This window comes from Panthera leo, chromosome C2 (genome assembly GCF_018350215.1).
Source record: "Panthera leo isolate Ple1 chromosome C2, P.leo_Ple1_pat1.1, whole genome shotgun sequence".
NCBI classification, from domain to species: domain Eukaryota; kingdom Metazoa; phylum Chordata; class Mammalia; order Carnivora; family Felidae; genus Panthera; species Panthera leo.
In genome coordinates, this window is record NC_056687.1 from 152,328,291 (window position 1) to 152,349,040 (window position 20,750).

Below are 20,750 nucleotides of genomic sequence, written 5' to 3' on the forward strand. Positions count from 1 at the left end.
TTGTGATGAAAAAGAAAGAGTACATGTATCTTGATGAGCACTGAGAAACGTATAGAATTGTTGAATCACTGTGTCGTGTACCTGAAACTAATATAACTCTGTATGTTAAGTATATTTGAATAGTGCCCCCCCCCCCCGCCCCTACAATAAAGGATATTCTGCTTGCAAATATAGGCAAGCCAGGGAGGGAAGAAATGAAGAGACGCTGTTCACATCAGCTTCTGTATAATGCTCTTTGAGCAGGCCTTGGAGACAGCAGGGGCTGTTAAGGTCCTGCCTTTGGAGTCAGGAACCCTCCATAGCTTCGGGCAGTCTGGTCAGCATTGCCCACACTCCCAGAGCCTGGGATGAAGCTGTCCAGGCTGAAATGGCAAATAACCCCTGCTCCAAAGGGCTTTCCTCCAGAGGCCTTTGAAAAGTCCTGAGCAACTTGCCCACAGGGGAGAAAAGGCTTCCAGTGCTGTTCAGAGCTGAGCTGGGACATAAGGTCATGGCAACCAGGGACCAATCCTGGAAGGGCCCTCAGGGTGCTGGGGAATGAGGTGGTACCTCCAGGCCCCAGTGGCCTGTCTCACTGCTAGAGTACGTGTGTTACCTTCTCTACTCTCCCAAAGGACTCACAGACAACCGCCTGGCCTTGTCCTATCAAGGAAGGCTTCTGTTTAGTGAGAAGCAGGCATAAGGAAGGATGTTTCTGACAGAAAGTTCTTCAGGCAAATTTGATGGCTCTTCCAACGTCCCCTGCAATGGTCAAGGAATGACTGGTTCACGTGAGACACCCCCCACGCCTCCCAACCATGGAGGGTGCCTTCATATCTCTCCGCAAAGTAAGGGGTGTCACGGGTTGGGGTACAAGGAGGAATGGGATCAAACTGGCCAGTGATAGTGGAGCAGCTCATCTCCAGAAGTACCCCGAGAAAAATAGGACCAGGACCCTACTTCTTCCTTCCAACACACAGATACCCTATTTTTAAGCTTTTTCATCATTTGCCTCTATCTATCCATCTTCCTTCCTTCCTTCCTTCCTCCCTTCCTTCTTTTCTTTCTCTTTCTTTCTTTCTTTCTTTCTTTCTTTCTTTCTTTCTTTCTTTCTTTCTTTTCTTTCTTTCTTTCTCTCTCTCCCTCCCTCTTCTTTCCCTTTCTTTCTTTCTTTCTTTCTTTCTTTCTTTCTTTCTTTCTTTCTTTTTCTCTCTCTCTCTCTCTCCCTCCCTTCTTTCTTTCTCTTTCTCTCTCCCTCCCTCACTCTTTTCTTTTTCTTTCTTTCTTTTTCTTCCTTCTTTCTCTCTCTCTCTCCCTCCCTCCCTCCTCTCTCTCTCCCTTCCTCCCTCCTTTCTTTCTTTCCCTTTCTTTCTTTCTTCTTCCTTTCTTTCTTTCTTTCTTTCTTTCTTTCTTCTTTCTTTCTTTCTTTCTTTCTTTCTTTCTTTCTTTCTTTCTTTCTTTCTTTCTCTTTCAGTAGGCTTTACACTGGGCCTGAACTCACAACCCTAAAATCAAGACATGAGCTGAGACCAAGAGTTGTATGCTTAACTGACTGAGCCACCCAGGCACCCCTCATCATTTGCCTCCTTAAAAAAAATTTTTTTTTGATGTTTATTTATTTTTGAGAGAGAGAGTGACAGAGTACAAGCAGGGGAGGGGCAGAGAGAGGGAGACACAGAATCTGAAGCAGGCTCTAGGCTCTGAGCTCTCAGCACAGAGCCTGACGTGGGGCTCGAACTCACAAACCGGGAGATCGTGACCTGAGCTGAAGTCAGACGCTTAGCCTACTGAGCTATCCAGGTGCCATGCCATCTGCCTCTTTAAAAAATTTTTTTAAATTTATTATCAAGAGACAGAGAGACACAGAGTGTGAGCAGGGGAGGGGCAGAGAGAGGGGGAGACACAGAATCCGAAGCAGGCCCCAGGCCCTGAGCTGTCAGCACAGAGCCCGACGCGGGGCTCGAACCCACAAACCGCGAGATCATGACCCGAGCCGAAGTCGGTCGCCTGACCGACTGAGCCACCCAGGCGCCCCTCATTTGCCTCTTTTAAAAAACCTGTCTCATTTCAAAAAATGGAGAGATGGTTCATGAAGTCATTTCTGAATAGCGTAGCCACAGCCATTTCCCCACGGAGGCCCTTTGGTAATTCATAACTTGTGCTGCCATTCTGGCAGGGAGGGGATGGAGTGAGCAACGAGGCAGACACGAGACGAGACTGTCTGATGCTCCCTGTGACATCGCTGCAGCCCCGCCCCCTTCAGGAGGGAAGTCATACGGTGGACGGATCCTCATTCAGCTATGAAGCTTGTAAAAAAAAAAAAAACAAAAAAAACGCCCAGCTACCTCCTGTCACGAAAAAGCTCGAAACAAATGGCTGAATCTGCTCGGAGGCCGTAACTCTGGAAGTCGTCTTCAGAGTTGGACATCTTTCAAAAATTGGTCTGGGGAAACTCCCAAGACAGCAGGTTGCTTGACAGTTTTAACAGTGCCTCCCCTGTCCCTTCCAATAAGACATACAGCACTCTAGCTACCTTCACAAACACACGGTGGTGTCCTGGGGCGCTGGCACATTGATGGCCTTTTGCCATCCGAGAAGTATTTCTGCAGGGGTTGGAGGGTTGGGAAACTCAAACCTCATAGGTAAGAATGGGGTCTCAGTGACACCGGCAGCCCAGCATTTCCCACCAAACTAAGCAGGTAGTATTCAACTCCTCGAGTTAATGTTCACCGGAGGTAATAAGCAACTATTACTGGGATTTCTTCATGAACAGTGATGTCATCCTTTCTATTTTTCCTTTTCCGATACACCATGACCAAAATCACAAAGGTTATGGATTGCTTTTTATGTTGATTTACCTTAAATGAACTGTGCACCAATGTTTCATCTAAATCAATGACCACACATTTCTTTCCATAGTCAAGCACCGTCGCCTCTGGAAGGAGGTATTTAGCTGGTGGCTAAAGTGAAAAAAAAAAAATCAGTATTATTACCTTTATGTAGAAGACGTACCAACCAATCAATCCCCTTATCGCTGTATCATGTTGTCAGCGAGGTTATAAATGAGATCAGACATGTAAATGCCTGATTAAGCACATCATGGGATGTTATTAAAAACAGTAGGACTACGTAGTTTACAACTGAAGTTTTAATAAATAATGTGCCGTCATCTGAATGGCTATTGGAGGGCCTCAGTTTTGGAACCAGACAAGTCAGGGTGTGAGTATCAGATCTGTCTCTTCTTGGCTGTAAATTGGGATAGTACTACCTGCCATGGAAGGCTGTTGCTCTCAGCTGTAACTGTGGTAAAATGCCCAGTGTTCTGCCTGGTATATACATGGTGGCTAGTTATTATTAAAATGGGCTACACAAAATAAATACTCCATTATATTAGCTATTCTAACTACGCGGGCCCATTTCCTGGGGATCGTTTTTGTCTGAAGTTCCCTGTGGTATAGAAGTACATTTTACAGCTATACTGGAACCGCAGTGGTTTTTTGCTGGTTTGTTTTAACGACCACAATTTTCAGAAACTTGAAGAGGACCTATGGATCCACGAGCAAAGCACAATCCAAACGGACTTCCAATAATAGAAAACAGAAATAAAAGTGGTCCAGGTACAGGGCCCTGACTTGTGTCCACCCCACTGCAGTACTGAGTGAAGGTAGCACTTACCCCTTGGATCCTCAGTCTCTGGAGGTTATACTTTAATCCACATGGTGTTTGTGGATCAGAAAACCTATTTATGTCTTTGTAGTAGCTGACTCTAATCTTGTGGTAAAGAGGTTGTAAAGAGTTAATAAGCTGCTGGATATCGGCAGCCAAAGTCATTCGTGATTTAGAGTTTTATTTCTTTGGGTTTTGCCTCATTCTAGAAGTGATTCCAAGTACTTCAGTTTACTTTGTGGCATATTCCGTACCCAATGTTAACTAGCTAATTTTCTCTCCTGGAAGAAGGTCAAACTCTGTTCAACATTTAATGCAAAACAAAACACACACACAAAAACTGTGTCCCTAGCCACTGAAGAACAGAAAATTTAGCTTATCAAAACAAACCCCAAAACAAAACAAGAAAAAAATGAAATCAAGAAGTATTCCCTTTTGAATGGATTATCTCCTTTTTTGGAGGAGGGGAGACGGGAGGTTACAGTGAATATTAGTCAAGATCCAGGGTTAATTTTGGACTTTAGCTGGTTCCGTAGTGAACGGAACACAGGAAGTCAACCGGGTAGGTAAATTTGCAAGCGTGATGATCAACTGGTCTAGGGCTGAGTGGTGACTCTAATTCGATAGGGGCTCTCTCCAGTGGGTGTTTCCTCCTGTCCAACATCATCTAGAAGAAGAAGCCTTCACGTCCTCCCAACTCCCTTGGCTCTAATTAAAGTTCACCAAGCAGTATTCCCTCCCCAGTACTCCCAGTAGCACCGGGAGGAGATGCACCTTGGACATGGGACATGGGATTCAGGGTCCTAAAAAGGATTCTGTCTTTCACTATAAATCAGCAAGCAAGCAGGGTGCTAGAAACATTACAATAAACTCGCAAGAAGAAGTTTTGTATTCAGTGTTTTAAAAAGGCAGAATATGGTGAGCTCTGTAAGTGAACATAATAAAGAGGGTTTGAGCTATTTCTGTTGTTTGGGCCATAGCAGAAGGCATGCTTGTGACCAGAATAAAATTTAATTTCTTATCACACGATTATGTAATAAAAACACATTCTCATTGTAAAGAATACAGGCACGCAAGAGACAACTATTTCCTTTTCCCTGCTCCCCATTCCTCTCCCGGGTGCCCCTCTTTTCAGTTCGGTGCATGTCTGTCCAGTCTCTATGCATTTATATACTAAAACAACATTTAAACTTTATGTAATTGCTCGCCTGGGAAATAAGGCTCTAGGGATGGAAATGATTCCGTCCCTAGCAGATCTGAAAACGTCAAAGATCTGCCAAAAGCGGCTCAGTTATTTTCCGGACCTGAGAATAAAAATTACTTTCTGAGCATATTTAACCCACACTTTGCAAGCACTCTCTGAGTTAACAGGACAGAAAAGACCTCAGGTACTACTGGAAGAGAGAGAAGAGGGAGAAGAGAGAGAAGAGGGAGAAGGGTGAGACTCCTCATAAGTAAGCTACTGATTTAGCATTTGTGCTGCAGAGAATAAGGCGGGGCTGGGGACAATGGGTAAGGAGGGTTCCGTGAACCCTCAGCCCCGCTTCCTAAACACACACAGCTTCTCTGAGAGCTTGGCTTTAGATTAATGCAAATTCCTCGGACCACTGGTAAAAATTCTTCTGGACAGCTGTGTCCTTGGCACACGCAAGGACACTATATAATTGCAATAGTGCTTTGTTACTTCAATTGATCTGTTCAGGTGATGCTTGAATTATTAACTAAAAACGTCCTGGGGCAAATTTTCTCCCAGGCCATCAAAAAACTGGAGAACAAGAGAGACACCGGTTACATCAAGAAGAGCCTTTTCATACAAACCAAGTCTTGCTCCAAAGTACACGGAGGACACTGCCAGGGGGATGGAGAGGGTGAGGGTAGGGAGCAAAAATGTGAGGGGGGGGCGGGGGGGGAAGGAACCTTGGTTTGCCCTCTAAGATTTAGGAAGGGCATTCATTCCAGTTCTCTTCCTGGGAGAAGATCTGGAATTTTCCAACCTCGGTAGTGAACTGGCAGCCATGAATAGTTAACTCTCAGGTTCCCGGGGCACCCATCCCACTTACCCTCACAGGTCTTAGAGGCGGAAACATTCTTGGCACACTAGATTGGGGTTTCTGCACATAAGAGTCCCAGGCCCACAGTCTGCGCACTGTGCTCCCCAAGCCTCAGAGCTGAGGGCAGAGGTCTCAGGGCTTCTGCGGGAGGAGGCGAAGGAAACTCTAGACCATTTTTAATCACAATCGTTGTTCTGCCGATAGGTTCTCCATAAGGTTCGGTGGGAAAAAAGTATACTACTGTTTACTAACAGGCTTAGGCACACAGAGCAGAAATGTAATTGCTAGAAAACTCATTTCTCCTCCTATTCTCCTCTCGCACCGTCGTGACTCAGCTACGCTGTCAACCTTGCACCGTGAGCATCGAGAGTGAGATTCCTCCAAGAGCAACAATGGGAGGAATCGGGTCACAGCCCCAGTCACATTCCGCATTCTTTGCTGGGGCCAAAGCACTTGAACTCTCACCTTCAGCCAAGGCCACCCAAACTTCAGGGGATTCTAAAGCTGGCCCTCTGCTTCTTTCCCTTATCCTTTACTACCTGACTTTTATTATTGGATAGCCCACGAGGCTTCCAATAAGATGTGTGGAGGGCCCCAAATCCCAGCTGACGGCTGGGCAACAAACGTTATTAAGTGGAATGTTGTAACATCAAGTCCAGATAAAAATGTCATTTTCAACAGGTGTACAAAAGATGGATTAATCAATAAATAGCGTCGAGACGTGTGACTTGCCACTCGGAAAAGGCAATAAAGCCGGATCACTACTTAACGCCTTACACCAACGTGAATTCCAGATGGATCACAGATTTAAGTGTAGAGATAAAACCATTAAAACGCTAGGAGAAAATATGGGTCACAGTCATAGAGTGGGGAGATCTTTCTAAGTGTGACATAAAAAACCAGGAGCCATAAGGGATAAGATTAAAACATTCGCCTGTATAAAATTAAACTTCTTTGTGGCCAAAATGATTATAAACAAGGCCAAAAGATATACCATAAATTGGGGGGGAAGTCCTAATTTCCTTGAAATTAAAAAGATAACAGTATAAACTCTAAAAGGAATGAACAGGGAGGCAGAAAGACATATGGACAATAAACCCGTGAAAAGATGTTCATACTCATTCATAAAGAAATGCAAATCAAAGCAATGAATCGATACACTATTCTTTGCTCACAGATCAGCAAAAATTAAATATTTGATTACTGTCATTTCTGATAAGGGAATGGGCAATCCCACACACTCCTGGTGGGAATGTAAGTCAGGCTTTCAGAGGACAATTTGGCTTTAATCTACCCAAGATGTAAGTTATATCCTGATCACAACAGATACTATAACTCAAGTCCATAAACATACATGCACAGGAATATTCCCAAGAGAAGTATTAGTAATAGTTGAGAAGTAGAAACAAAATAAACGCCATCAAGGACGAGTAAAACAATGAGGCAGATCACTATGCACCGATATTTGGAAAGATGTTCAAAGTATATTGTTTAAAGCAAAAAAATACCTTGCCAAATTCTCATTTGTGTCAATATGGTTGTGTTTATTTAGAAAATTTCTGGAAGGATACATAACAAATATTAAAAGTGATTATTTCAGGGATTAGGACCATGTTGGGAGATTTTTTCTTCTTTCTGCTTTATTCTTACAGTATTTTTTACAACTATGAGCTTGAATTATTGCTTAGTAAAAACTCAAAAGACCAAAGCTGCACACATTAAGAGAATAGCATGACAATGAAATAAGAGGGGCATGGTGGGAAGCAGAGATGTGGGGATGGGGTTAGGGGGGGAGTGGGCTCCAGCCAGAACTATACTGGGCACCCACAGGCTCAGGGGTACCTTTCACCTTCAGGGCCTGGAAACAGCTTTCAAGAGGCTGTAGGCCCTGGTTTGGGATTAGCACAAGCCTGGATTTCTGGCCCTACAGTACGGCACCCCAAGCTCACAGGGGCTCCCAGCACCCACCAGGTCCCCTGTGATCCAGAAAGGGCACGGCTATTTCATTTATGTGACTTGTGGCCTTGCCATGTGCGTACAGATTCTGCAGGGGATCCCAAGTCTCGAATCCTGGGGCTGAACTGGACTCCAGATGGACTTGGGCTCAGTCGTGCATGCCCGTCGGTAGACTGCTTTTCTGGAAGCTCTCACTCAATGATGCAAGTTACTTGAGCTAGGCTTTGTTTTTCTGCAAGATATTTCAGAGATTCACGAGGCCTGACCTAGACTCTTATTTGTAGGAAGGAGCCAGCAGTGTATTGATCTAACACCGCACTAAATTATATAAGGGATCTTTTTCCCCTTGGCTATTTCATTCTGGGATTCCAGAATGTGTTGAGATTTGTGGGGGAAGGGTCATTTTCCTCAGCAGAGTTTTACCCTGACAAATGCTTGGTTTGGCACTTAATGAACTTTGAGAAAAACCAGTGCTATGGGAGTATCACAGGTAGGGGGAGAGGTGGCACCTGTCATCTATTTCATGTAGGTATCTTGTAGGAAGAAATGTATGAAATTACTTTGCATAACGGTGAAAAGGAGACCTCTGGTAACAATCCCACTGGGTATCCTACTCAAACACCAGATGAGAAGCCCTGCTGCCTGATCAATCTTTTTGAATAAAGTCAGTCTTCCTGACAAAGCCTGACTTCCAGGCATGCTGGTGAAGTCAGAACTACTCCACAAACCCTTGAAACTTGTTAATCAATGGAGAGTTAAAGTCCTGAGAAAAATGGAATTATCAAAAAATTAGGGGGCAATTTATTATTTTATAAGTGACACTCATTACCAAATTTGGAGTCAACCTGTACTAATGAAATCCATTCTTCTCTGTGAGATAAAAAAGTCCACGGAAAGTTAGATGCACAGATGTGAATCAAACAATCTGAATCAGAGACTCTTTAGGGATTAAAGTATCAATTTATGGACATCTTTTAAAATCTAAATCCTTCCATAAGGACACAGGACTGTTTAAAAGGTCTGTTGGATACGGACATCTCTGGCGCAAGTCTCTTTGGAGAGTCGGTCACTGGTCTGTTTCTTGCCGGCTTAGCCTCAGGCTGAATGGCTCTTGCTGTCAGAGCAGGAGGAAGAGCAGGGACAGTGGGGACAGTGGATGTCTGAGGGGTGGCCCGTGCTGACGTTGACCACTGGTGGGGCTCCTCTCCCAGATTCCGAGGCTGGAGAGAGAAATGGTGGCCCACAGGAGTGCCCAGCTGGAACAGCTTCAAGTTCAGGGAATACAATTGGGGCAATTTTTTTCTGATCTTAGAGCCAAGGCCAAGCTACTGACCCTGCTGAGTAAGTCAGAAACGGTCTGCTCACCCAGGACATGGGCTGGAGGAGCCCCCTGGGACACAGCCTGCTGCAGAATCCTACGTCTGGGCAAAAGTTTGTTCTCCCAGTCTATGGAGCTGGGGCTGAGGTGCTGGGGGTGGGGAAGGGCAGCAGGCCGCCTTAGCTTGGAGGCCCTTCGCAGAAAGAAAGGAAAGGTGAGAATTTGGTGACTAGATGCTGGTTGTCCTGCTGTTCCTGAGAAACCTTCTACTCACAGTTTAAAATGTAGCTTCATTTTTCAACAGAACAGAGCTGTTTGTACCATATGCTAAAACTCAATGTATGCAAGAACATTTAAATAACCATTTATATTAGTAGGCCCAAAGCTACAAGATTCTACACGTGTTTAAATAAAATTTGATAAATATACATACACTTGGTATGGGAATGACCTGCCTCTGGTCACCCTAAGGAAAAAGAAAAAAGAAATCATTGTCAGGTTTGAAGAGAAGTAAGTAGATCATATACTCAAAAGAAACTTCAAAGCACTCTTGAGTACGGCAGCCCTATGATTTCCTGTTCTCTGCACCCTGGTGGTGTTCAATGAACAGGAGGAACCCAACGATTTTCCAATTAGGGCACTGGGCTCCACTCTGCCTCCCAGACACCCCCCACCCCTGACAAACCAGGCTGGATTCCTAAGGCTCATTAATCTTGCGTGTTTAAATGTTTTTCTTAATGTTTCTTATTTATTTTTGAGAGCGAGAGAGCACAAGCAGGGCAGAGGCAGAGAGAAAGTGGGAGATACAGAAAGTGAGGCAGGTTCCAGGCTGACAGCACAGAGCCCGAGGCGGGGCTCGAACCCACGAAGGGTGAGATCGTGACCTGAACCGAAGTCACACGCTCAACCTACTGAGCCACCCAGGTGCCCCTAATCTTGCTTATTTAAATGGTGCCTCCCTTACTCCCAGGAATTTAATCCTTAATTGAAAAATAAACACAAAAGCCCATATACTACTTTGATCCATTAATCCCTCTAGTAACTGCCTTATTTCTTGTTTTTAAGTTAGTTATTCCCTAAAAAGACTAAGCCTTAAGTCAATACAATATGTAGAGGAAGGAAGACTAGTTTATCAGATTACAAGGAATCCCCTGGTCACTCCAGGTTTTCTTCTAGAGGAGGACTGGACAGAAGGGAGACAGAGTCCCCTTTAAGGGGAACAGAAACTGTATTTGCAGGGAGTGTTAAGAAAATTCAGGCCTCAAAGTGGGGCCTCACCCATTCTGCAACCCTGGAATGCCAGCCATTCCAAACCCGGTTGATGGAAACATTTCATTTTTATTTTTTTTAAGCTTATTTATTTATTTTGAGAGAGAGAGAGAGTGCATGCACAGGAGAGGCAGAGAGAGAGGGAGACAGAATCCTTAGCAGGCTCCACACTGTCAGTGCAATGCAGGGCTTGAACTCACAAACCGTGAGATCATGACCTGAGCAGAAATCAAGAATCGGATGCTTAACCGACCGAGCCATCCAGGCACTCCAAAACATTTTATTTTAGCATCATTAATAAATGCTAAAAAAAGAACACTTCTTCTCCGTTATCTCCACTGAGCAGTTCCAGTTTCTGTTTCTTCTTTTTTAGATGGAAGGATGGGAGGCAATAAATACCAGCATCACAGTTCCTGATGAGGATATAGGAGACGGTTTCCTGGTCTCCCACATGGAACTATTGTGAAAAGTGTATCCATCTTTACCGAGGGCGTCACTTGTGACCAGGGTCTCATGGGAAGGGGTCAAACCAGATTGCTGACAGTGGCAGGTGGCTGGCACCTCTTTGGGCTCTGCTCTGACTCTAAACACCAGTTAGCAACTTCTTGATCATCTGCAGCCCTAGTTACCACCTCTGCCGAGTAACAGCAACTCCTGTTTCCTCTCGAGATCCTCTTGATAGCTCTTTCCTTTTTCAGGACACTTGGGGCTTGCCTTAAGGATCCTAAACTGCCTTCTGCCATTATTCAAGGCAGAGCTGTGCTGCTCTCCAACACAAAGGTGCAATCAAATCAAATCCATTTTTAAGAACTTCTGCAGAGAAGTTCATTTCAGAAGCTCTTAAGTAATATTACTCCCAACATCTGGATCTAGGAGGTGGCTGCTCTTGGTGGGGAGACTTCAAGCAGAAGCTCACAAGCCTGTTGGGTCACGACAGAGGAGAGTTTCTCAACCCTGGAGCTACTGACATTCTGGGCCTGGTAACTCTTTGCTGCGAGGGCTGTCCTGAGCATTGTAAGATGTTCCACAGCATCCCTGGCCTCTACCCACCGGATGCCAGTAGAACTCCTGGAGCGACAATCGAAAATGTCTCTAGATGTTGTCAGATGTTCTCTAGGGGGCAAGATCATCTCTAAGTGAGGAGCACTGCACTAGTGGGAGGCTACAAACAGCCCAACACACAGGTGTACCTTCAGACAAGATGAGCACATCAGTGAAGGAAGAGATAACAACAGCAAATACCTGAAGGGCTTGGCAAAACACAGGCTAGGACCGAAGGTGCTATTCTGGACAGATGTTTGGGCTGGAAAATCACCCCGGAAGTTTGCGCGCGCGCATGGGGTATGCACGTATTAGGGAGTGTTCAGCAATCCCTCTCCTCTGTCCTCTCCCTGATTAGTCCTCCGTGGTCTGGGCCACTGGGGTCCCCTGGGCGCTGACTTCTTCTTGCCTCTCGTCAGGGGCTGCACACCCTTTTATTTTGGGCAACTGGCGTGCAGGTCCAGGTTGTTAACTGTGATGGAGGCAATGGTTGCCACTCTAGGCCACTGCTGCTGAAGCATTTCTCCAGGACAAAGCGAATACGTAATGTGGATAGAACCCTAGATGCCACCTGTTGCACTCTGTCCACAGCCTTCTCTCTGCTTCCGGCATGCTGAGTTCCAAGAGGCAGGGAGAGCTGGGGGCCAGCGGTAGAGATGGGCCTAGAACCAGCTTCCACGTCTAATGTGCCTGGGCTGTGTTCCAGTTGTCCTGACCAAGCTGAGTGAGAGGGAGGGCAGAGGGTCCTCTAGGCAGTAGCTGCCCCACTTTGACAGGTTCTTTCTGTGGGGTCTGGTCTTACAGACCGAATAGTAAGTGCAATGCAAATGATGCATTACTTAGAGTTAATTCTTTAAAAAGCAATTGTGACAAACGTAAGTGAAGAAGTCCAGGAATGAATACTGAGTCCGGGTAAGCCTAGCTCTGCCAGAGAACTGCCTTGAAAGGCCTTTATTCTCTCATATATACAGCCAGCTACTCCAAGAAACCTGCCAGAGGTACGCCGCCATTTTCTCATGCCATTTCACCTAGGCAAATACTATTTTTAAATTAAAACTTTTACCAAGACAGCCGCAATTCTTCTCTTTGTTTGAATCCTTCACAGGCCTAGGGTACCAACGATGGTCCTTTTGCTAATGGCGATTCTCTAAAGCAATGATCTAAATTGGGGGAGGGAGAGTACGAGGAAAGCTCACCGAGGGAACACGTTAGAATTTGGGGCCGCAACAGGGTTTACAGTGGAATCTCATCATATAAATTCCACGAATAGGTTTTCCACACCAATGTAGAGTAAGGTTAAGGGAAGTCATCTTTTCATGATTTTTTCCCAAAATTTTCTCAGCTATTCTTCGACATTATTTCTTCTATATAAAGTTTAAGTCTTATCTAGAAACCTAACACATTTCTCTATAATTAAGAGCTACCAGAGCAAAACCTTTTAATGATTCCATTTTTTGAAGTATTTTGGGGTTTCTATGTAAATAATCATGTCATATGCAAATAAAGCTAACCTCCAATGTTTTTCATATTTATATCAATTGTTTCATTTTCTTATCTTCTTACATTAGCCAGAAACTGCCAGAGATTTTCCTATGTGGCTTGCTGTATTTATTTATTAAATATTTTATTTTATTAAAAAAATTATTTATTTAAGTAATCTCTATACCCAGTGTGGGTCTTGAACCCACAACCCCGAGAGCAAGAGTCACATACTCTTGTGACTGAGCCAGCCAGGCGCCCCAAAGATTTTATTTTTAAGTAATCTCTACAGCCAACACGGGGCTCAAAGCTACAACTCTTGAGATCAAGAGTCGCACACTATACTAACGAGGCCGGCCAGGCACCCTGTATTTCTAGAAGACAGTTTTTTATCGTATTTAAGTGGTTTTCTTCTACATATTTGTCTATATTGTTGATTAGTATAGTATACAAAGGTTATGGCTATTACACACTTGATGTATCAGACCTATTATCATTAGAAAACGTCCCTCTTTCTCTTGTTTGTTTTTGGCCTCGAATTTTGTCTGATACCAATTTTTTTTTAAATTTTTTTTTTTAATGTTTATTTATTTTTGAGACAGAGACAGAGCATGAATGGGGGAGGGGCAGAGAGAGAGGGAGACACAGAATCGGAAGCAGGCTCCAGGCTCTGAGCCATCAGCCCAGAGCCCGACACGGGGCTCGAACTCACGAACCGTGAGATCATGACCTGAGCTGAAGTCGGACGCTCAACCGACTGAGCCACCCAGGCGCCCCTGTCTGATACCAATTTTGTCACCTTTGCTTTCTGGTTATCTTATCTGCTTTTTCCATTTTGCCCATCTATTTTCCATCTTTTAAAAACCACCGTATATTAGATGTTGGGTCAGAAACTACTAGTCATCTACTGTCATAGTAATTCCAGTTTTCTTTCTGGGCACACAGTAGGACTGCACTTCCACGCTCCTTGAAGTTAAGCATAGTTATGTGAATTGCTTTGGCCAAGAAGATGTAAGTTAAAATGAGGCACGTGACTTCTTTTTTTTTTTTTTAAGTAGGCTTCATGCCCAGCATGGAGCCCAATGTGGGGCTCGAACCCTGAGAGCATGATCTGAGCTGAGATCAAGAGTCAGATGCTCAACCGACTGAGCCACCCGGGCACCCCAAGGCATGTTACTTCTGAGTGAAGACTTTAAGAGCCAGTGTGATTCACCACACTCCCTTTTCCTGCTACAGCAACGACGAAAGCAAAAAGATGGGGCCTTCCTCAGTCTGAGTCCATGAATGAGGATGAGCTACATTACGTAATCTGATGGCGGTAGCTATGAGTCACGTGTGGCTACCGACCCTGTGAAAAGGTGGTTAGAGCTAAGTTAAGATGCGCTATAGGTATAAAATACATATCAGATTTTGAAGAATTAGTAAGATAACAAGAGTATAAATTTTATCTCATTGATAGTTTTTTTCTATCGATTACATGTTGAAATAATGTTTTGGAGGTCTTCGGTTAAATCAAATGTATTATTAAGAGCAATTTCAACTCTTAAGAAATATTTTTAAGAATGAGGCTACTAGAAAAATTTAAACAACACAGGTGGCTCACATTATAGATCTACTGGACAAGTGCCACAGCTGACCCCCGATCAACGTGTAGCGTGAGTGAAAACCAGACTTTTACCGTTTGCAGCCTCTGAGGTCTGGGGGTTGTGCCTACGGCCTAACCGAGCCCACGCCGACTGGCACGTTGACTCAGCAGCCATTTCTCCTTTTTCCTTTGTGAGAGAGCTCTGATTCTGCGGAGGGTGTGAATAGGCCAGTCTAAAGTCTTCCCCTTTCGGGCCTCCCTTCCCTTGCTGCCAGAGGGTAGCCGTGTGACAAAGTTCTGGCCATGCAGACAGAAGGAGACATACCCTGGGGTTTTCTGTGAGAGCACTGACTTCCCATACAAGCGGCCTAGGTGGGGGTACTCCTCCCCGCCTTCTTCCCTCGGATGTGGATATGCTGTCTGAAGCCTGTGACTCTGGGATAATAAACAAGCATGGGGATGAGGGCAACCGCGCCAAGGACGGTGGAGCGGAAAAATGGAAAGACGGAAGAACAGAAAGAACCTGGGTCCCTGATGGCATCATCGGGCACCTAAACAAACCCCGGCAACTGCCAGACTCAGGCTTTTTATGTGAGAAAATAATCCCCTATTTGTTTAAGCTATTATTTCTCAGTTTTCTTTTCCTTGCTGCCAAAATCGTTCCTATCTGATGCAGGTCTATTCTTGGAAACAGCATACAGATGAATTTGTCAAGCCAATCTGATACGGTCGTGGTCTTTTGTGAGGGGAATCTGGTTCACTGAACTTGGGTTTTATGCCTCCTCTTTATGTTAGGTTTACTATTGATGTTTGTTCTCTTCCCCCTTTCTCAGTTTTGACGGCCTACTCACGTTGCTGCCCATTTCTCCTTTCACTCCTTGTGAATTTTCAGGATCTATTTCCTAACTGTGCTGCTTGTACGGTTCTATCCCTAACAGGTGGTACTTATTCTTACGTCTTCTATAATTGTATCATAACGGAATATCAATCTCGCCCAGGCTTCTTTCGGTCCCCTCTCTGAATCATGACATGTCTGAAAATGCACTCCCTTTGCTTCAACAGATAAATGCTATCTTGGTCACATATAGAATTTTTGGTCTGGAATTCTTTTCTCTCAATAGCCTGTAACATTTTTTTTCATAGTCTTCTGGCTTTCAGTATTGTTGATGAGAAGTCTGGTACTGCTGTAATTCTCTTTCTTTTGAAAATATCTCGTTCTGGTAGCTTGCCAGATTGTCTCTTCACACTTAAATTTCAGAATTTTTTTTTAAAGTTTATTTATGTTTTGAGAGGGAGAGAGTGGGGTGGCGGGGAGCAGGGAAAGGGCAGAGAGAGGGAGGGAGAGAGAATCCAAAGCAGGCTCCACACGGTCAGTGCAGAGCTCAGTGCGGGCCTCGAACCCACGAACAGTGGGATCAGGACGTGAGTTGAAGTCGGACACTCAGCTGACTGAGCCCCCCGGGTGCCCGTAAATTTCAGAATTTCAACAGCACACATCCAGGCATGTGCTCCCCTAACCTGCCCCACTCATCTCACTGTATACTTACTTGGTAAAAGCCCTTACAATCTACATATTCATACTTTTTTTCAGCTCAAGAAAAATTCCTTCTACTACCTTTTCTCTTCCTGGCACGCCTATTTGCAGGTTAGCTCTCCTCGATGCCTCTTCCTACCCTTCCCCCCTCCTCCCACAATGATCATCTCTGTGTTTCTGGTCTGAACTGAAAGATATTTTCTCCACTTGCTCTAGAACATTAATTCCGGCCTCAGCAGTGACCACCCTCATTCTCCTTTTTCTCAGTTTGTTTACTAAGTTTTTATATTTAGAAATCATGGGATTTCTTTTTTAAGTTCTAGACGTTACTTTTGTCCTCGAAATTCGTTTCTTGACGTATCCTTTCCTGAGTTGCCTACTAAAGTTCTCTTCTGTCTCTTCTGTTGCTTCCACCTCAGTGGGAGCCTCATAGTGTACTTTTTCGACTTGGACCTTCTCCGCAGTGGCAAACGAGGGAGCACTGCCAGGTCCGGCAAGGAGCAATGTTTCTGTGGTCCAGCAGAGCCCAAACCGACAAACCACAAGGACAGGAAGAAAGTCTCTGCGCCCAGTGGGCTGCTTTAGGGCACAAGAAGTGAAAGCAATTCAGCTCATCAGTACAGCCCCTCCAAGGACCACACACATCAAGTGGGTAGTGCGGGCCCTTTCCGAGGGGATCCACAGCTCTTGCTGGCCGGTGGACCTCGTGGGACCATCCATTTCAAGTCTCTGTCCTGGGACCCCAAGAGAGGCAAGCGTTTTCCTCTGCTGGCGGCTTCCTGCTTCTCACTGAGGCTCAGAGAGGATGAATCCCGCGCCTGCTCCTTCCCCTGGAGATGTCAGGAAAACCAGAAGCCTTACTGCGCTTTCCGGATTCCACTGGCAGGCTCAGCGGGTTTATCCGGAGAGAGAATTTCAACGGTGGGAGCCACGTGCTCAGGCTGTCATCCTCCCAGAACCCTTCTCCTTCCATTCATGTGTACTTTAAAAATAATTTACTTTCTAGTCCCCAAAGTAATTTCAGCTTGTTTTGTGAAAAGTGGGAAAAGCTACAAGAAAAAAGAGAGCAAGAAATGAAGCACAGGAGAGGGGAGAAAATCCTATACATAATCCCACCAGTATGAGATAGTCTCTTCATGTTTCGGCATATATCATTCTAGTCTTCTGAATGCCTGTGTGTGCATGTAGGACTATGTACATATACTTATACTCACCTGCTACACTGAAGTCTTTCATCCCCTATTTGTTTATTTATTTGAGAGACAGAGAGAGAGAAAGCATGAGTTGGGGGGAGGGGCAGAGGGAGAGAGAGAATCATAAGCAGGCTCCACACTCAGTGCAGGGCCTGACACTGGGCTCGATCCCATGACCCTGGGATCATGACCTGAGCCAAAATCGAAAGTTGGATGCTTAACCCACTGAGCCACCCACCCAGGCGCCCCTACGAGAGGTAATTTTTAATAGTTGCATACTATTTGAGTATAGGCTTATTCTATGGGTTTTCTATTTTCTATTGTTGATCATTAGGTTGCTTACAATTTTGCAGCATTATGATCTGTGTTGGATAGTGTGTTGTAGTTCAATAATCCATAATTATGCCAATAAATAATTTCTAGGCTTTAAGATTATATTGCTAAATTTCCTTCCAGAAAGTTGTAACCAATTAACATGGCTACGAATAACTGATTTATATCGTCTAACCCCTTTGTCACTACCCTCCTCCGAATCCAAATATTTTTACAAATATCCTCAATAATTCGATAAGTGGAAAGGGCTATCTCAACACTTTGGTTTGCTTTTCTTTGATTAACAGCCATACTGAACATTTTTTCACGTTTACTGGCCTATGTTTCCTATTTTGTGACATGCCTGCTCATGTCCTTCGCTCACATTATTTGGAACATGAAGTTTCACGGGTTTTGCGTCCTCAAAATCTCAACTGTCTTCACAGTGAATAATCCCTCTTCGCCTCCTGCAGTGATTCTTACCTGAAAGTCTAATTCGACTGAGATTAACGTTGTAATCCCTGCTCTCTTTTCCCTTCTACTTGCCTGGTATCTTTCTATTCACCCTTTTAACTGTTCTGAGTCGCTTTGTTTAGGACAGATACGTCCACTAGGCAGCATGTGGGCGGAGTCTAGTTTTTCTTTATGTACTGTGAAAATCTGACTTAGGATTTTTCATCTGCTGCATATAAAAGAACGTGTAAGAAATACGTGTGTTATTAAACAAGGTAGTTGAATCCATTTATACTTAGTATTGGTTCTTTCCCATGCCTCTGTGTCTTCATTTGTCTTCCCATTTCTCTCTCTGCTACTGGTTCTTTAACTCTCCATCTCAACGCAGCCGACTTCCCAAGACAGAATGTTATAAAAATGTGAAGTGATTCTTCCAACTCTCATCAAATATGTTCTTCCGTCTGCTAAATGGGAACGACTGACCCATCCTCTGACAAAACACATGATCTTTTGTGGAAATTTCAGGGCTGTACGGTGAGTGGCTGCACACATGCTATCCCAGGCTCTTATTCAGGATATTCACCGGGGGGGGGGGGGGACAGACCTGCAGCTCCTGGGGCTCTGCTGAGTGCACAGGTCCCCTCCAGCACTGACCTTCTGAAGCCCACCGTTCTCCTCCACCAGCGGCGGAAGCACACTGGGGCCGCTGGCTGGTGGGGCCTCCACATTGTAATCACGGAAGCAGCAGAAGAAGGAGCTGAGGATGCCACGGTGCCTCTGTTTCTTCAAGCTGACGTTGCACTGGGATGCTGGAAAGAGAAAAGCACACTGCGGCCAACTGCAGCACGTACTCGTGGCCGTAATGCAACGCGAAAACTCGAACGTGCAGTTGCCCCCCCAGAGCCCCCAAACCAGGAGACCTACTCAGCACAAGAAGATGAGGGGCCCCGGGAAGTCACGCCCAAGGATTGTTATTCAACATGCGAATCCTCGAGGGCCAGCTGGTCGATGGAGGTCCAAGCCTGCCGGCCGACAGAACTCCTCTGACCTCAGCCCGGTGGGGGTTGCTTGCTCATTAACTGACCCAGCCTCAGGGTCAGGCCCCATCTGCATTCCTGAACCCAGGAGACAGTCTCCCGACCCAGGACTAAGCACTACTCCAAAACAAAGATCCTTTCAGGCACAAGTCAGACTCGACACTCTCCGAGCAGCGTTACTCTGTGCAGGGTGCCAAGAAAGAGTCACTTTGAAGCTAGGTCCTTGGACACTCCTAACTCCAACCCTGACCTCATGAAGAAATAAGATGTGTGAGGGCATGAAGACCCTTTCTTAAACTCTGCCGTCTGTCAAGTAACTGATGGGAGGACTGAAGTCTTCCATTGCACTTAAAACACAAACAGCAGATGTGGGACAGAGAACACGCGCTCGGCCGGGGCAGGGCTGGCCAGGGCAGAGTCCCTCTTCCTGAAGCCCAGGGCGACCCTGTGCCATGGACTCGCTCCCCGGCCCGTCCTGTCCCTCCGGAGGGAGTGAGGTTATCTTTTCTGTTATCTGGGCCTCAAGACAAGCTGCCGCAAGTCAGAAATCAAAGGCAAAAATGAGAATAAAACGAAAAACACACCTCAGGGGAGGAGACTGACAACCTGGAGGGGCAGGAGCAGTGCCTGGGAATGCGTCCAGGGCTGTCCCACCACAAACCACCTCTGGGTGGGTCAACGTACTCTGGGCAGAGGCCACAAAGGGCCTGTGCTTAGGGTTAATGGGGAAAGTACCAGCGTAGGAAATCACTGAGTCCGCGTGGTAACTGTTGGAGTTTATCTATCCCGAAAAGCAGTTTTGGCACGATCCCCTTTTTCTGTACTTAAGTGATTTGTGCACCACCTTCCCCGTCGTGAGATCACCAAACTTCTGCTAAAAGTCTTGGGGTACTCTTCTGCCAGCGGCAAAACCAAACGCATTCACATGGAGATTCTGAGAAAAGACTGAAAAACTGTCTTTGCCAGCAACTCGACAGGCATGGACAGGCGTGGGCGAGTGGCCAAGTAAGTGTGAGGTTAAGGTCCTGATTTGCTAATGATGAGCTTTAGAACCGTAACCCCCTGGAAATGATGGCTGTTTTATCTTCCTTGAGAACGGCTGGGTGCATGTCATAGGGCACCCCCGTCTTCTTACCCGGGGCCCCCCACGGTAGGCCAGGCCCGGCCACGGGGACCTCCAGGCACACAGGCCTTCCAAGCAGCAGTGTGGGGAAGGGACAGTGACCACTGTTCACTGGGGGCCAGCCCTCTGAATTCCACTGCTTCTCAGTTCTCATCTCAGGTGACCCGCACGGCTACCCAAGGAGATCAACACCTCGGTTTCCATCTCACCGCGGCGGAAATACAACTAGTAACCGCGTGTGCCAGGATCTGAACCCAAGGGGGCCTGTTTCCAAAGTCCATGTGCCATGCTGAAGACAGTCTTGACCGATCAGGTCAGATCAAGGAGGGAACATGCCAAATGGGGGGAGAAAAGACTGCGATAAACTCATGGTGTTTGTTTTTATGCCACACTCAAATAATTTAGTCAGGGGAAGAAAAAGAAAAGCGGTCTCTTCCCTGGCCAATGGCACATTTCTCTGCAAGTAAACACGCTATCTGTTTATGTCCCAGGGACACTGAGCAGCTGATGCCCAAGCAGGGCAGTACATAGCTTTGCAAAAAGCACCCGCAGCCCCCAGATCCCATTTTCATCCTCGGGTCATATACGTCTTCCCCACAACCAACAAACAAATTAACAGACTAACTTACAGGATAAAAAAATCCTAAACCTGGAGATGGCGAGCTACTCATAATCTCTACCCTTAGATGGCTTACCATGTAGAAGCCACAAACAGAGCTGCAGGAGTGAGTCCCCGGGGAGGCCATCACCCTGA

At 45.6% G+C, this 20,750-nt stretch overlaps 1 protein-coding gene across 7 annotated transcripts in view; it reads right to left on the minus strand.

Annotated features, from left to right (window-relative positions):
• The window catches only part of CTDSPL (CTD small phosphatase like), a 121,235-nt gene that overhangs the window by 17,765 nt on the left and 82,720 nt on the right, over positions 1 to 20,750 (minus strand). For 5 of the 7 annotated variants that reach the window (XM_042954704.1, XM_042954703.1, XM_042954707.1 and 2 more), the window contains exons 2-4: positions 18,491 to 18,645; positions 9,404 to 9,436; positions 2,838 to 2,939 (exon numbers count right to left, since the gene is read on the minus strand). In XM_042954704.1, coding sequence (XP_042810638.1) covers positions 2,838 to 2,939; positions 9,404 to 9,436; positions 18,491 to 18,645 — 290 coding nt within the window. The remainder of the gene's footprint in view (positions 1 to 2,837; positions 2,940 to 9,403; positions 9,437 to 18,490; positions 18,646 to 20,750) is intronic. The other 2 variants (XM_042954705.1, XM_042954708.1) reach the window with 1 other exon arrangement.